General features: G+C 45.0%; 1 protein-coding gene across 1 annotated transcript in view; it reads right to left on the bottom strand.

Annotated features, from left to right (window-relative positions):
* The window catches only part of LOC111146786 (sterile alpha motif domain containing 12), a 384,040-nt gene extending 373,268 nt beyond the window's left edge, over nucleotides 1–10,772 (bottom strand). The window contains exon 1 of the mRNA XM_022502468.1: nucleotides 10,673–10,772. Within this exon, the coding sequence (XP_022358176.1) occupies nucleotides 10,673–10,685 (13 nt within the window). The 5' untranslated portion in view covers nucleotides 10,686–10,772. The remainder of the gene's footprint in view (nucleotides 1–10,672) is intronic.
* Between the last annotated feature and the right edge of the window lie 5,920 nt (nucleotides 10,773–16,692).

Here is a 16,692-nt window from a genome sequence, read left to right as displayed (position 1 = left end):
ACAAAGCCTGGTTCTATCACAAATTAGCTGTGTGGTCTGGGGGAAATTACATATCTTCTCTGGACCTAAATTCCCTCAACTATTGGATGGGAAAACCACCCATCCCCCTTCATTATGAAAACTGATATTTAGAACAGACACCAAGAACCTCGCTCCGAGTAGGCACAAAATAACATTAGCTGTCTTGTTTTCTCAATATTCATGTGCCTTCATTGTGTTAGACACAGCTGTGGTGCTGAAGAGGTATCAGAAAAGTCAAATGCATGTTCTCATAGGGCTTATATTACTCATCCCTAGCCTCTGTGAGAACAGAGTGGAAGCCCCAGTCTTTTTCCCAGTGAAAAATACACATAATGTCCACACACAAATTATACATACAGTTGTAAAGGGATTAATAATCTAAGATCCTAAGAGGAAATCAAGAACCCTGCCCTTCTCTCAGTGTCTCCCCAATGTGTTTAGTAAGAATGACTTGGGGCACATATTTAATTCGGGGCCCCACGTCTGTTTTACCAAAACAACAACAACACACCCAAGAGACGGGATTAGGAATGCAGGTGTCATGAAGTGTCCCAGGAAAATGTTATCATGAAAGAAAGACCTAAAAATAGGTCAAGGTCCAATACACCTGCTTTTCATAGGCTTACCCAGCCATTATGAGGATTGTTAAACTCAACCATTAGGAACTGATTGATAAATATTTGTGAATGTTGGGGTGCCTGGGTGGCTCAGTGGGTTAAAGCCTCTGCCTTCGGCTCAGGTCATGATCCCAGGGTCCTGGGATCGAGCCCTGCATCAGGCTCTCTGCTCAGTGGGGAGCCTGCTTCCTCCTCTCTCTCTGGCTGCTTCTCTGCCTACTTGTGATCTCTGTCTGTCAAATAAATAAAATCTTTAAAAAAAAATTTGTGAATGTAAAAAACAGTGCAAGCTACAGAAATAAATGCTATATCCACACACACTTCCTCAGTAACTCCAACACAAATGGTCCATCCCAGTTTATCCACACCGAAGTATTAAGCATCCTGACATCAAAAAGCTGACTGAAAACAGAAAAGAGAAAGAGAGCAAGAGCTTGGGCACCACGACGCTCTGACACACACCTACTAACTCACCAAGGCCAAGAGCTGGGACACCCCATCTCCACTTCTTGGTGACTGGTTGCTCTCTCCTACACCATAAGTAACTGGTCATCAAAGGGGCAATACAAACTTGAGATAAAAATCAAGTGCAAAGTACATCTACTGAAGTCAGGTTAGCAACATTTTCACCCCCATGTAATGCACACACATACAGTAATTCTGCAGCAATCCCAGATTCAAGTACTCTATGCCACAGTTACATGGACTGGTGGAAAAATCCTAGTGGAAATCCTAGTGTGTGAACATCCAAAGGATACCTCCAAGACTATGGTTCGTGCTTGGAAACAATTCTGTGGTCAGGACTTACACCCTGTTTGAGACCAGATAAAATGTAGTCTTTGCAAGTGAAACAAGCATTGCTCCCACTACATAAAGGGTTAGCTGATGAAAGACCCAATTCTAAATCAGAATGGCACACAGCTGCAAAACCAGCCTCTGGCCCCCTTCTCAAAATTTCAATCACACTAGAAACAGTCCGCTAACCTAAGGTTTCACAAAATGGAGTTCATGACTTCCCTTGGCAAATAAGGCCAACTTCCTGCAGGGACAGGTAAGTTTGTGCCCTACTCCACCCAGGTACGCTCCTCTTCGGTGGACTCAAACATGGTCTTCCCTTTCCTCTCCTCACGCTCTTGCCTTTCTCCAAGGTAAGCCTTTCCTCATCTGGGTTTCTTTCCTTATTTGACAACAAGGACTCAATATCCAGGGTTTAAGAAAAGTTCCTTCTACAGTAAGTAACCTAAGAATTTGTTAACAGCTTGCTTTTGGATACAAAGCCAGTGGCATTTCTAGGCCATATCCATGCTTGAGATCTGGACTAAGGTAGAAACCAAGGGTGTATATCTGCCAAAGCCATACTATACTCTTGTAAAAGGCAGCACCAAAAGCCCACCTCCAGAAAGCTACTTCTTCCTAACCCTATCCAAATGCCTAAACTCTACCCCTTGATGTAATTCCCTTATTTTTGTGAGATCCTCATTATCAATGACTTGTCAATACAGAGAAAATCCAAATTGAGGAAAATTTGGCCCAGTATTACATGTGAGGCATAATAACTCTAAAATACAGTTTGGCAGTTCCTCATAAAGTTAAAACACATTTACTATAGGGCTCAAAAACCTCACTCCTACGTCTTTATACGAGAGAAACATGTTCACGCAAAAACTATTTACAGTGGTTTTCCAAATTTAATGTAAACTGGAAACAACCCAAATGTACTTCGACTGGTGAATGGATAACCAGTGGTATGTACATTCAGTGGACTACTACTAAGTAATGAAAAGGACTGAATGGAAGCGTCCAACAATAAGGGTGTACCTCAAGTACATTGCATGACTAAAAGAAGCCAGACTCGAATGTCAACATAGTATATCATTTATAGGACATTCTGAAAAAGATAGGAGTGCAAGTACTGAACTTGGCAGTGGTTGTCAGGGACTGTGGGTGAAAGGTAACTAGAAAGAGGCACAAGGAAACATTTTGGGGTGTAGGAATTAAATATGATTGTAATGGTGTTAAGACTGAATACATTACATTTGTCAAAATGCAAAGAGCTACAAAAGGTGCGTTCTATAGTATGTAAATGATACCTAAATAACTCAAATTTTAAATTTCTTAACTTATCAATATAGAACAAAAGAGAACATTTGAAATAGGGACTCTAGTTTCAAAACCCTGAAATAGTTCAAATATTTTATCTCAGGAGAAACAGAGTTTTTAAAATCTATTTAACCAAATTTAAATTATGATTTAACTGTGTGTTAATTCTTAGACAAAAAGAATCCATTTTTCTATTATGTAACTTCTATAAGATTTCTATCAGAACAAAACATTTTTCATTTTACATTTGACCCTTTAGAGCCTATTTATATAGACCCTTTTTTCTCCCCAAAATATATTAGGGCATCAATATTCACCAAAAACTTCTTAATCCTTAGATGACCCTAATACTGTTCTTTGGTGCCTATCAATCACCATCTTAGCTTATGATCTTCTTTAATGGTTATGTGGCCTAACCCAGCCATATCTTCTCTGGAAAACAAATAGAATCATACAGCTCTGACCCAATGTCAATTTCATGGAGTGCCTGAAATTTTCTTTTGCAAGATCTGAAATTCTGCTTTGCAATCAATTTACTTATCGTATGGCTCGGGGATTATCAGACCATTACAGAGCCCCGCCGATAAAATAGCAGCTGTTAAGTGGCAAGAAAGTTTTTCTGGGGGCGGGAGGGGGACATTTAAGTGATGAACTTTTAGTGAATATACTCCTGGTATAACTTTTACGTCCTCTTCAGTCTCATTACTGCAGGGAATCAGATAATCAAATAATACATTAAAAGTGAGAATGCCGGGGAACCTGGGTGGCTCAGTGGGTTAAGCCTCTGCCTTTGGCTCAGGTCATGATCCCAGGGTCCTGGGATCGAGCCCCACATCAGGCTCTCTGCTCGGCGGGGAGCCTGCTTCCTCCTCTCTCTCTGCCTGCCTCTCTGCCTACTTGTGATCTCTGTCAAATAAATAAATAAAATCTTTAAAAAAAAAAAAGTGAGAATGCCTCATATTTTACTAATGACATTTTGTTGGTCTTACCAACTCAGAAAACCTACCTTCCATCACGGAGCATCTACTACAACACCGGACACTACACTACGAGGCCATGAAAACGACTCAGATACCTTTTAAGTAAGGCAGGGAGGAGACAACATCGCCCTCATGTTGTCTAACAATTCCCAAGTGTTTACTGAGCAATTACCAGAACCGGCCCTCCAATGTAAGGCCCTTTATGTACCTAGAGGTCATTACTATTAATATTCCCATTTCCTAAATAAGTGAAAAGGTCTCAGAGCTGCTCAGTGAATTACCCAGGTCCTCGGCAGAGCTGGGGTTCACACCCAGTCCCGCTGCAGAGCTTGTCCATTTAAAGACGGCCCCAGCCCTCATGGGGAGACACAAGCCGGCCTGAGCCCGTTCCGGCCCCAGCTCTCCACGTGAACCATAGCGGAGGCTTCCCGCCCCCAGGATCACAAACATCCGTCAAGTCACTGCAGACCTGGTTGTCTCCTGAAAGAAAACCACCCAACACAGCAGCAAGGGCAGGCGAGGAGCAAAATGCTGAACTTGGCAGCTGGCTCCTCCCAGCCTCAGCACCCTTGGAAAAAAGTCTGAAGGCAGGCAGGCGGCCGCCCCTGTCACCCAATAGTCGCCACCCCTTCGTACTCTTCACTCGGGGAGGCGACTGTGCCGGTAGCTTCTTGCACCCACACTTTAGAAAAACCAGACTAAATATAGCCAAGTTTGCTCTCAGGAGCCAGCTCGGAGCTGGGAGTGCTGCTACATTCCGCTTCGGAAAAGTGGGGAGAAATCAGCTTGATTTCCAAGAGAGCGGCTTCCTTCCCTTGCTTGTTCCTGGAGCTTTGGAAGGACCATATGCAAGATCCAACTGGGCTGTGGGGAGTGCTGAGGTTTGGCCAAGCAGATAATAGAGCCCACAGGAGAAGGAATGGACCAGAAATGACTTAGGAGCATCCTCATTCACGTTCCTGCCCATAAAGGGCTAAAGAACCACAATCCTGGGACTGTGGGGGGAAAAAAGTCCATTAGGTAGAACGTACTCTACATGCACCACAGTTTTATGCCGTTTCTGCCATTCCCCACCCATCAATATCCTGGTTGAAAGCTCACGCGAACGCTCCTCCCTTGGTTAGGCGATCCCATCCGGCTCAGAACTAAATGCTCCATTTCTTCTCAGACCTCCCACGTAAGGTTGCTTGTGCTTCTACTTAGCACTTCTGTCATTCCACCTAATCTGCTTCTTGGTCGCCTTCAGCGAAGGGATGACGGGGAGGTACAGAAAGGGCTGAGCTCCCTTCCTGATTAGACTCCCACCCCACCCCCCCAAATCTAGTAGAGTTCCCCGCACCCAGACTGTGTTCTATTGCCTATGAACAGAAATACAAAACCTATATGAATGCCAGCAAAAGTTTGCAATTGCCCACCCTTCTCCTAGTCAAATGCACAACATGGCACCTTTCCTGGAGGTCAAGCACCGGCTTCCCACCCTGGGCTGCCCCTCCCGCGCAGGTCAGCACAGCATGTACCGTGACTCAGCATAACAGAACACAGTTACGGCAGCAAAGGGCTACGCAGCCTCCCCTTGGGAGCACCAGCCCTTGTTTCTTCTGGCTTAAGAGTACATACAGCAAGACAGAAGAGAGGACTGGGCCAGGCAATGCAAGAGCAGGACTAAACTGAGGCCCTGCCTGGACGGGTGAGAGGTCCCCAGGAAGCGAGGGGAGTGGCAGGAACCACGGCCCCGGAAAGCATGCAGGCAGGGCTTGAGGCCCCGTTTCTCTCACTGGCCAGGAATTTTCGATGACAGGCTTCCGGTCACTGTGCTAAGGTCTTAAAACAACGTGACTCATAGAAGTTGTTGGTACAGGAAAGTCCGATTTTATGTCCCAGAGGACAAAATTAAGTTTGGTGCGGGGGGGGGGGGGGGTAAATAAAGAAATAAGAAAAAAGACCCATTGGTGATAAGTGAAGTGAAAGAGAATGGGGCAGCAGCTAGTTCAATGATAACATCATGATGCACATGTAAGGGCCCGTCAGAGAAACGGGTCTACACGCCCACTGCTTCTTCGGCTCCTACTCCGCAGGTGAACACAGGTGGGAGTTCGCTCAGGGGTCCAAGGGGATACTGGGGGAATCAGAAGCATCCATCATCTACCCATTAATTCTCTTCTCCTCATTCATCCAACAAGCTTCATGAAGGGTCCACCACGGGCCCGGCCTAAGGCACAGTGCCTACCCGCACCCAGCACCAGACCACCAAGTTGCAGAGAGGATCACACACAATGTTCTCAAGAAGGAGTCGTAGTTAGAAAAATGCCAGTGGGCTAGCTCGGAGCCCTCCTTGCTCCAGGCTTCACAGGAGGGAAAACCATGTGGATCCTTCCAGTCTCTCTCCACTCCCTCACGGGTAATTAGGTTCAGAAGAGGAGACAACTACTGACATGCAGGTCTAGGGAAAGGAACAAAGCACACGCGGCTCTGGCCTCTCTCCTTCCCTTTGCGTCCCACCTGCCTGCTGTAGGAGCCGTTGGTCTCCCCGCTCCCCAGGCTGTTACAGGGGCAGCAACTCCTAGGAGGGACAAGGGCTCTGCTTGGGAACTAGATTAGCAAGTCTGCTTTTCTCATCCAATCCAAATCCACACAACAAACAAAAACAAAAACCCATGGAGTCTTGAAATAAAGAAGACACTTTTGGAGCGCCTGGGTGGCTCAGTTGGTTAAGTGGCTGCCTTTGGCTCGGGTCATGATCCCAGGGTTCTGGGATGGAGCCTCACATCAGGCTCCCTGCTCAGCAAGGGGTCTGCTTCTCCCTCTCCCTCTGCCTGCCGCTCTGCCCACATATGCTAACAAATAAACAAAATCTTAAAAAAAAAAAAAAAAGATGTCACTTTCATATCCCATCACGAGTCTCCGTGACTCAGTTCTGAATTCAAGTGGGGTGGAGAGCCTTTACTGAAACCTTCTTCTCTTTCCCATGTGTGTTTGACCAGCTCGTTTGCCCTCTCCTACAGCCGCTCTTATGTATCCTTACAATATCTTGGTGACAGGCAGGGTTTTGTTTTGATTTTTCTCTTTTACAGGAGGAAAAACTTCTAAAACCTGAGCCTTAAGTGACTTTGAGGCCATTTGATAGCCCATGTGTTCATTTAGGATGGAAAGTTCAGATTCCTTAACGCAGATCTGTCATCTACAGCACACTGCCTTCCATTTGAAATCCTTGGGGAGATGGAGTGCTCAAACTTGGAAATCATTTTTATCCCACATGAGAGAGACTAGTCTATGAGATGTGGAGTAGAAACAGGACGCACCAATGTTTATCCACCCCACTCTGCTGATGCAGCTCTGAAGATGAACCAAGAAGAGAAGGAAATGTGAACAAGGAGTAGGAATACGGTTCTCTTGCTTCAGGGCATCTATACTCCACTCAAGAAACAATCATTGCCAAGCACCAGTCCCCGAATACAGAGATGAATACAACACGGTCCCTGATGAGTCCACTTTTTTCCTCTCCTTGTGTAACAATGCAATCCATTTCTGTTAAACATCACCTATGGACACAATCATCTACACAAGCTGTCCATGGAGAACGGATTACTCTGTGGTTTCTGCATGCCACCTCCTCTCTAGTGGCCCTAATTATCCTAGCTATTTGGGGTAATTTACTAAAATACAATGGTTTTTTAAAAAAAGACAATGGATGTAAACATAATCCCACCCTGAATGGGGACCAGGGGCTCTAGGGCTGGAAAGCAGGACTCTAAGCTGCCCAGCTGTCCATAAAGGGGAGGCATGGCTCGCCGCCATGCTAGGAAATAGAAACAAGATACTGTAATTAATTTCAGAGAAGAAACTATAACCCAGGGTAGCCATAAAACAAAGGGCATCTCTTTGTCATCTTAAACTCAAGGCTATAGGTTTAACAAAATGAATGAGCTCTCTATTTGTTCTTAACACTTTTACTACTTTTAACACGTTACACTTAACACAAGGTCAAGCTTACTTAAACAGGTTACACATGATAAAAAAAAACCCTTCTATTTTGCTAATTAGGCTTGTAAGAATAAGTGAAAATTCAGAATACAAAACATGACAAATAGTAAAGGTTTTTGTTTCCTTTCTTTTTGTTTTTTTGTTTGTTTTGTTAAGAAGGATGGGAGTACAAAAACATTTACTGAGGATCTATGTTGGTAGCATTCCCCCAGAAGCCCTCTCCCTTATTAAATCTTCCCAACATCCCTGGGAAGTTATCAGTAGTGCGTCCTTTTTTCCCAGATGCAGAAACTAAAGTTCAGATGTTAAGTAACATGTACCCAATTTCCAATTCCAGTTCCTCCGGCCAAATTCCTTCTCTGAATCAGTGTTTCTTAACGAACTTAGGGACACCGCTGGTTAACTTGGTTTTGGGTTGTGTACTTTGTATGGGATGGCCATGCATGGAGGGACATACAGCATCCCTGGCCCATGGACAAAAAAAATACCAACAGCAGCCCCAAAACATCCCAATCCCACACGTGGAGGACTGTTACCCCGCAGAGGAGAACTCCTGCTCTAAAAGATTCTTCGAGCACAAGGACAAAAAAACTGGAGGGGCGCTTCCTTTAAAAAATCTCCCCTACCTTCAAATTTCTCCGAAGTCCCTTATTTTACAGCACATGGGCTCCTAAGAAAGCCCCGTGCACACCTACGGAGTCAGTTACAAAAATGGCCATGAAATATTTCCCATACATCCCGTAAGCATTTACTGAGAACATACTATGGGTCATGTACTGTGCTAGGGGCTGGGAATATAAAGCCAAAAAGTACAAGGTCCCAACCCCAAAGGGCTTATAGTCTAGTGAGAGATTAAGTATGGAAATGTTAAAATAGGTGTAAGCACCAGTACTAAGGACATTTAGTGCAGAAGGTACCTCTCACAGACTAGAGCAGAGAGCTGGGAAAGCAGAGGGAACAATGGGTTGAGACAGGGTTGGGAAGTTTTCCTGAGCCTTTTGAAAGATCAGGTGAGTAGCCAAGAAGTGCCCAATCTAGGCTGAGCAAACGGCCTTTGCAAAAACAGAGCTAGGGAATCCTCTCTGCAGTCGAAGTTTAAACGACTCCCTTCAGTCCTGGAGTTGAGACCTCATCGTGATTCAAACTCAGGTTCTCCTGTTTATCAGAGACAAGCACTTGAACCAAAAAGTCTCTAGGATTAAAAAAAAAAAAAAAAAAAAGCCTCTGCAGTCTACGTGTACTTCATTCCAAAGCTCTTGTTTTCTCACAAGGTCTGCCTTTGCTCGTATAATAACCCATCAGACAAGAAATATGACTAATTTTATACTTCTTACAGTGAACAGGAAATGGTTTTCAAATACACCTCGGACTGGCAACCAGTGGGAGTGTCCCTCACTTGGGAACACAGAAAAGTGCAGAGAAGAGAGGATAATCAAGGTCATCTTAAGGGTGAGGCAGAAGGGGTACCGCAGGTCATCCTAACTTTGGCCTGAAGCTCAGGATGAACTTTATCTTTTTTATCTTTTTTCCACTCATCTGAAGTCTTGTTTCACTTACCATCAACTGTAACGATGCAGAAAGCCAGATTCTCACCTTAATATTACATTTGCACAGTAGCGAAAACTTAGAAACATCTTTGTCTATTTTTTTTTCAAAGCCATGTCTGTTACAGACATATAAAAACCATAGATGTAAATATAATATAACTAAAAGTAGCCATCTAGGGAGCTCTGAACCTCAGCACAAAGGCAACAGTTTTTTGAGTTAAGGTACTGAACAGAAAAATACTGGGTTGTTACTACTTCAGATAGTTAAGTAATTATAATGAGAGCAGGAGTCCGAGTAGTTCAATTGCTCTCTCTTGGGGCAGGGAGGGGAGAGGAAAGCAAGCCTTGTGGTTCCCTCTTGCCTCTAGCCTACAAGGAACAGACTCATTTCCCCTTGGCAAGGAGCCAGATGCACTGGCAGGCATGCCCTCTTTTTCCTGCCCCAGTTCCCCTCTTACCTGAGCCACACTCAGGAGCCATAACTCTGGGGGGAACTGTAGGTTCTCCTTCAGTCCCAGGACTATTGCATTTTATCATTCAGGCACAGTTTGACCTCTAATTTGACACCGCAAACACATTTGGCCCACATACCGCCCCCCCCCCCCCCCGCCATAAACTACCCTCCACAAAAAAAGTCTCTGTTTCAAGGGAACAAGAATCTGAAAGGAAAACTTGGGATCCCTCACAAACCTCCTGCCCCTGCTTTCACCCAGGAGGTTCAGAGGAGACAGTATTATAGAGCCAAAACTGCAAAGCCAGATGCTAAAATTATATTAGGAGAGAGGAAGGTGGTCTTGGAAGAAAAGGATTCACCCACATGGAAGGGACTGGTTGTTCTTTTTAATTCCTGGCGGATTCCATTTCTTTTCTGTAAACTTTGCTAACCCCGGGATGGTCGTATAAACAGAGACAGGTGTAGGGTCACCTCCACCCTCTTGAGTACATCTGCTGCTCCGCTGCCGGGTGCGCACTACAGGGGTCCTGGACCCAGTCGAAGACCATGCTTCCCGATGACGCACCTGGCTGGGGTCCTCTCCCACGTGTGAGGGGCAAAACGAGTATCCCCAGCTCCGTGGCCACCCAGCCGCCTCCAGTGCAAGCGGAGAGCGAAAGGGGCACCTCGGGGCTGAGACCTCATGCCGGTCTCTCCGGCTTTCCCCCCATTTCCAGTACACCGTGTCGCATTAGGGGTACTCTTCGCCTCCAACCCCAAAGTGCTGCGCACCTACATGTCTTTCCAAAGCAACTGAAGAAAGCACCTACTGGCCTTCCGTGGCTCAGGTGAGTGCCAAGAGGTGTAGGAAGAAAGGGCCCGCTCGCCACCACCCTCTTTCCTCTCCTCCCCACGTTCCCCAGGATTCATCAGGGATGTGTGTATGGGGTGCGCGGGTTAAGAGGGAGCTTAAAATGCCCAAGCGTCCCTTACCTTCCACAGCCATTCTCTCAGAGCTTCCCTAACGCATGCATAATTTTCTCGGCCGAGATACTCCTCCTGCCCCGCGCTCCCCCCTCCTCGCGCTCTCGCCTAAATATTCTGCGCTCATCTGCTCTAGGACCAACCTGCCGCGGTCACGCAAAGCGAGGCTGCCGGCTCCGGCTCCGCGCAGGGCGGCCTGGGAAGTGTAGTTCCTTCCTTCCCTCCGATCCGGGAGAGCACCCCGAATCCTCCTCGGGGGACGGCCCCTTCTCCACACTCGGACCGCAGATCTGGCTGCAGCCGGCTCAGGTAGAATAATCCCTCCTCAGGGGGCCTCGTGGGCGAAGCAGGCGATCCCGGGACGTGGCCGGGACTACATTTCCCAAGCTGCCCTGCGCTGGGCTCCGTTCGGCGTTGAATAGAGACCCGAGATTGAGCACTTCGCCGGCAATTGGAAGTGGGTGAGCGCCAGGTAGGGCTTGTGCGGAGGGCTGGAGGCGGCAGCGTCTGTGGTGAGATCTTCTGGGCTTATTCGCCGGCTGTTTGGCTAACCATTTAGTGAGGAGAGCAGATCCACCAGCTGGCTATGGTTCCCCGCTCTGGGCCAGAGAGCCGCTGCACAAGGTGCGATAGAAAGTTGTTCTCTCAGCGCCCTGGGATTCTCGGAGTTCCCGGAGAATACCGCCAGGTGATAGAGCTGTCCTCTGACCCTCCAGGTGGTGCAGGTGGATAAACACCTAAAATGGGTGGGCGATGGCTTAAAAATCCCGAACGGGCATCGTCCTCAAGGGGTTGTTAGGAACCAAACCTAGGAACCGGATCCCACCTGAGGATGTCTGATGATGGAAAGCTGTCTTGCTTCCCAACTAGGAGGCTTTCAGCTTGTTTGGACTGGAAGCCCATTGACGGTCTGTGATAGGGCCTAATCATTAACAGCGCCTAAGAATGCGTGTTCTTTCAACTTCTGACCCTGTGTCCTAACTCCGGGCATTGGGGGTGCTGTAGGCAGACAGGAGAAAGAATCACGTGGAAGGCAATAGAATGCCAGAGCTGGTAAACACTGATAAAAATGAAGTTCCCAAACTTTTTTTTTTTTTTTTTTTCTTGCACGCGGAAATGCAGATGGCGTTATGGCTGGTAGAGCTAAGGGGATGGTCTTGGGCGAAAAATCTGACTCAGGGCTGTAGTAAGTCTTTTAAAGGCCTCGAGCTTGGAAATTCGAATGGCGCCACTTCCAGTCCGCACCCCGACCCCAAAATATATATATTTCTTCTTCTTCTTCTTTTTTTTTTTTTAATTTGACAGAGATCACAAGTAGGCAGAGAGGCAGGCAGAGAGAGAGGAGGAAGCAGGCTCCCCGCTGAGCAGAGAGCCCGATGTGGGGCTCGATCCCAGGACCCTGAGATCATGACCTGAGCCGAAAGCAGAGGCTTTAACCCACTGAGCTACCCAGGCGCCCCTATATATATATATTTCTAAGAACTACTCTGGAAAATAAGGAAGTACAAAGATTTGATTCTTCCCATAAAGATAACCACTTAGATTTTGTCCCGGTCATAAATTAAAAAAAAAAAAATAATTTTGTTTTTGAGTATGTACATGCACCACTGTTTTTCTGGTCACTAAGTATGTGCCTAATCCTACTATGATTGGGTAATGTGGCTGTGTCTGGGTGCTTTTAAAAATACCTGTGTGTAACTATTAAATGCCATCGGTGATATTTTAACTGTGTGTCCATAAAGCTGTGTGCAAATCAAACCCAAAACTTCCATCCTTGGTAAAGTAGCCCAAGACCTGTTCAGTGAGACACAATGGGTATTTGCCATGGATAAAATAATTTTTCCAATCTAATTCATAACCATCTGGAAGGAACTGAAATCCAGGTGCTTTCTATCCCCTCTCATAGAAGTCTTTTCTTAGATAAAACATTTGTAAAAGAAAGCCAAGGGACCAGCAAAGCGATGATTCTTGACCTTCTCGGTCCACTAACCTTTTACAAACACATATTCTTAACCTCATCTTAATCTCACAGAATCTGCATTTCTGAATGTTTGGATAGGGACACTTAAATTTTAAAAACCCACAGGTGATTTTCATGTGCAATGAAAATGAAAAGCATTGGTCTGTCTTCAAGCTTTTAAGGATCTGGGTTTTACATTACTAAAATGTAAAAGTCACTGAAATCCATTTTTAATTTAAAAACTTAATTTCAGTTCACATCTTTCAGATCCTTCCCAGTTGATGTGCATTCTAGTTTGAATTTCATTTTTAGTATAAATGTAAATGAGATGTGAAGGAAATATTAGTTTAGCCATAAGAAACAGCCAATATTGAATTTTTTTTTTTAATGTAGAAATAGAGCAGTATCACATGGCTTAACCTGATAAAGGATAAGGAGAAGTTAAGTTGGGGCTTTCAGTTCTGACTGATCACCTGGGGATAGGATGAAACAGTTCTCACTAGAATCGCCAAAAGGAAAAGACAGAAAATACCAAGTCTTGGCAAGACTGTGGAGCAGCAAGGACTCATGAATCCTGCTGGCGGTAGGCAAATCGATACAACCACTTTGGAAAGCCATTTGGCATATTAAGCTAAATAATGCTTATCCTGTGATGCAGCAGTTCCCTTGTGAGGGTATATAGCAGGCAGATGTATACATGTTTCCAAAAGACCTATACAGGAATGTTCGTGGCTACATTATTTGTCATAGCTACAAACTGGAAACAGCCCACATGTTCATCAATAATAGATTAATGAATTGTGGTTTAAACAAACCACCCCATACTGTACAGGTTAGCAAACTATGGCCTATGGACCCAATATGGTGTACTGCCTCTCTGTGTCTTGTTCATGAGTTAAGTGTGTTTTTTACATGTTTAAGTGGTTGGGAGGGGAAAGAATATCTTGTGACATGTGAAAATTATATAGAAGCAGCTACATAATAACTTCAGTTTTGCTTTTTGGCCAGGAACACCTAAAATATCTCCTGTCTGTCCCTTACGGAAAAAAGTTTTACCAAATCCTACTATAAAGTAATGAAAATGAATGAATTACAACTATATACAACAACACAGATAAACCAGATCCATTAGGCATCTGTTGATGGTAACATATCACCTCAAAATTGAGCCTTCAAGTAACACCCATTTATGATCTCATCTTCTGTGGGACAGAGATCTGGGCACAGCTGAGCTGGGATTTCTGCTTCATGGTCTTTTACAGGCTTCAGTGAAGGTGTTAGTGGGCCAACATCATATGAACGTTCAACTTGGGAAAGGGAAGCTTTCAAGTTCGCGTGGTAGCTGGCAGAATTCACTTCCTCTCAGGCTGTTGGACGGATGGCTTCAGTCCTTTGCTGGCTTTTGGCCCGAGACCAGCCTCACTCCTTTGCTACAAGAGCTTCTCCAACAGGGAAGCCTGCTTCATCAAAGCACACAAGCTAAGAAGGCTAAATAGAGTTTGCTAGCAAGATGGAAGTCACAACCTCTTGTTACCCAATCATAGAAGTGCCATCCCCTCGATGTTTTCATGTTCTATTAGTTAGAGGCAAGCTACTCAAAGGGAGGCCATGAGTGTTACGAGGTGGGATCATGGGGGATTATCTTAGAGCCTGCTTACCACAACACACAGGCAGAACATTGAACAAAAAAAGCCAGACAAAAGTATATATTGTGTGATTCTATCTACCTATTTATTTTTATTTATTTATTTATTTATATTTCCGAAACCAGGCAAGATGAATCTATGGCATTAGAAGTCAGGAGAGGGGTTCCCCTAAGTGTATGAAAGGGGAATATAAGAACAGGGAATGGTTAGTAGCTGGAAAGAAACCCCATGAGGGCATCTGGGATGCTGGGATGTTGTGATTCTTGAGCTGCATGGTGTTTTCACATATGTATACTGTTTGTGAGAAGGTATTGGGCCATCTATATCTGATTTGTGGAAGAGTGTGTGTGTGTGTGTGTGTGTGTGTGTGTGTGTAAAAGAGATACGCCCATAAAAATTTTTAAAAGTAATGTATGCTTAGATACAATTAAGCATGGTAAATGACCCATTTATCAGCTACTCTTTGATCATCTATACTTTCTCTTTCTTTGCCACAGTAAAGTGACAGTTGACTCCATCCCATTTAACAAGTATGCTTTGAGGACCTACTAAGTGCCTGGCACTTATCTTGATCACATACGGTAGACCGAATTTCTAAAAATCACCCTCAGGATTCCATACCAAAATCCCCTGAACCAGTGAATGTAATGAGTCTTTCTTCCTGTGATTGTATTATGTTAAAATCTTAAAAATGGAAGATTATCCGGGTGGGCCCAATTTAATCAATCAAGAAAGAATTTTCTACTGGGAGCAAAAGGGGAGGGCAGAAGAGGAGTTCAAAGAGATTCTAGGCACGAGGAAGACTCAACACATAGGTTACTCCTTTAAAGAGAGAGGCGTGTGAGTAGGGATACAGGTGGCCCCTGGCAGTTGGCCAGCAAAGGAAAGGGGGCCTCAGTGCTATAGTTATAAGGAACTGGATTCTGCTAACAACTTGAACGAGCCTGGAAAAGGGTTCTTCCCCCAGAGGCTTCAGATAAGCATTCAACCCCCCGACACCTTGATTTAGGTCTTGTAAAACCTGAACAGAGAACACAGGTGAGCCCACACATTCCGCTGAGCTACAGAACTGTGAGCTAGTAAATCAATATTTCTTTAAGCTGCTAAATTTGCTTATTTTCTATTTGTTATTTTGTTTAATTTCTTATGCAGCAATAGAAACTGATACAGGATGTATCCTATTCACAGCAGACCTTTTTTTTTGGGGTGGGGACATTTAAAAGATAATGATTTTATAGATTTTTTTAAATTTATTTGACAGACAGAGATCACAAGTAGGTAGAGAGGCAGGCAGAGAGAAAGAGTGGGGAAGCAGGCTCCCTGATGAGCAGAGAGCCCGATTCGGGACTCGATCCCAGGACCCTGAGATCATGACCCGAGCTGAAGGCAGAGGCTTTAACCCACTGAGCCACCCAGGTGCCCAAGATAATGATTTTAATGCTCACAAAGTAAATCAGAATCTCAGGAGGTAGGACTCCCATCCCTAGCACTTTTTTCCTTTTTTCAAGTTTTTCAAGTACTTCAAGAGATTCTAATCTGAAGCTTCTATTGAGCAATCTTATTAAGGGGATAGAGATCAAAATGCCTGGGTGAGAAGAGATATTTGGCATTCCCCTCTATTACATGTTCCCTTAACCTGTCACTGAGGCTTGTCATGGCTTCTTGCAACAAACGCCTTGCATGTGGGCGTCCTCTCCATTCCCTCTGCTCCCTTGCTGGGAGACTCAGACCAGGTTTCACGGAAATAATGTGAGCGCTTCCACTGGCTCCATGAGGACAGGGGTGGACTCTGGTTTTGCTCGCCTTTGAGGTTCGGGCCACGTAATACGAGGTTGGCCACATAATAAGTACATAATACATGTATCATGTGTTTATAAATGGTGACTGATTGAAAGAGCACATGAATATACCACCCAGTCAAGATTAGGTCTACATTCTCCCCAATGAAACTTCAAGTTTATATTTTGTTTTTGTTTTAATGTTCCACGCTGGTAAGAGGTGGACATTTCTACATCTGGAGTCAACTCAAAAAATGACTTACAGACACGTTCATCTGAGCCTTCTCATTTCACAGTTGGGGCAGAGAAAAAGCATGCTCAGGTCACACCATGGCAGAGCAATGTCTAGAACCCGGGTCCATACCAAGACATTTTTTTTAGGGTGGTGGGGGTGGTGGGATAGGAAGGTTTCTGTTGCTTCAGGCTTGGCTTGGGTTGGTGGCTCTGCCTTAAGGGGAAGAGGCTGGGGCAGCTGTACTTCGTGCTTCCATTTCGTGGATAGGTTGGAGTAGCTCTACCTTAGACTGTAGGGGCAGTGGCTACCTGAGGGACAGCTATTTTCGTAGTGACAGCAGAGGAATAGAAGGCAAAAGGAAGCATGTGAGACTTTATTCTTGACTTATTTTTATTTTAGACAGAAAACAT

Source organism: Enhydra lutris, unplaced genomic scaffold (genome assembly GCF_002288905.1).
Source record: "Enhydra lutris kenyoni isolate GAN:26980312 unplaced genomic scaffold, ASM228890v2 scaffoldscaffold14, whole genome shotgun sequence".
NCBI classification, from domain to species: Eukaryota; Metazoa; Chordata; class Mammalia; order Carnivora; family Mustelidae; genus Enhydra; species Enhydra lutris.
The sequence above is the reverse complement of the archived record's forward strand: the minus strand, read 5'-3'. Positions and strand labels throughout refer to the sequence as shown.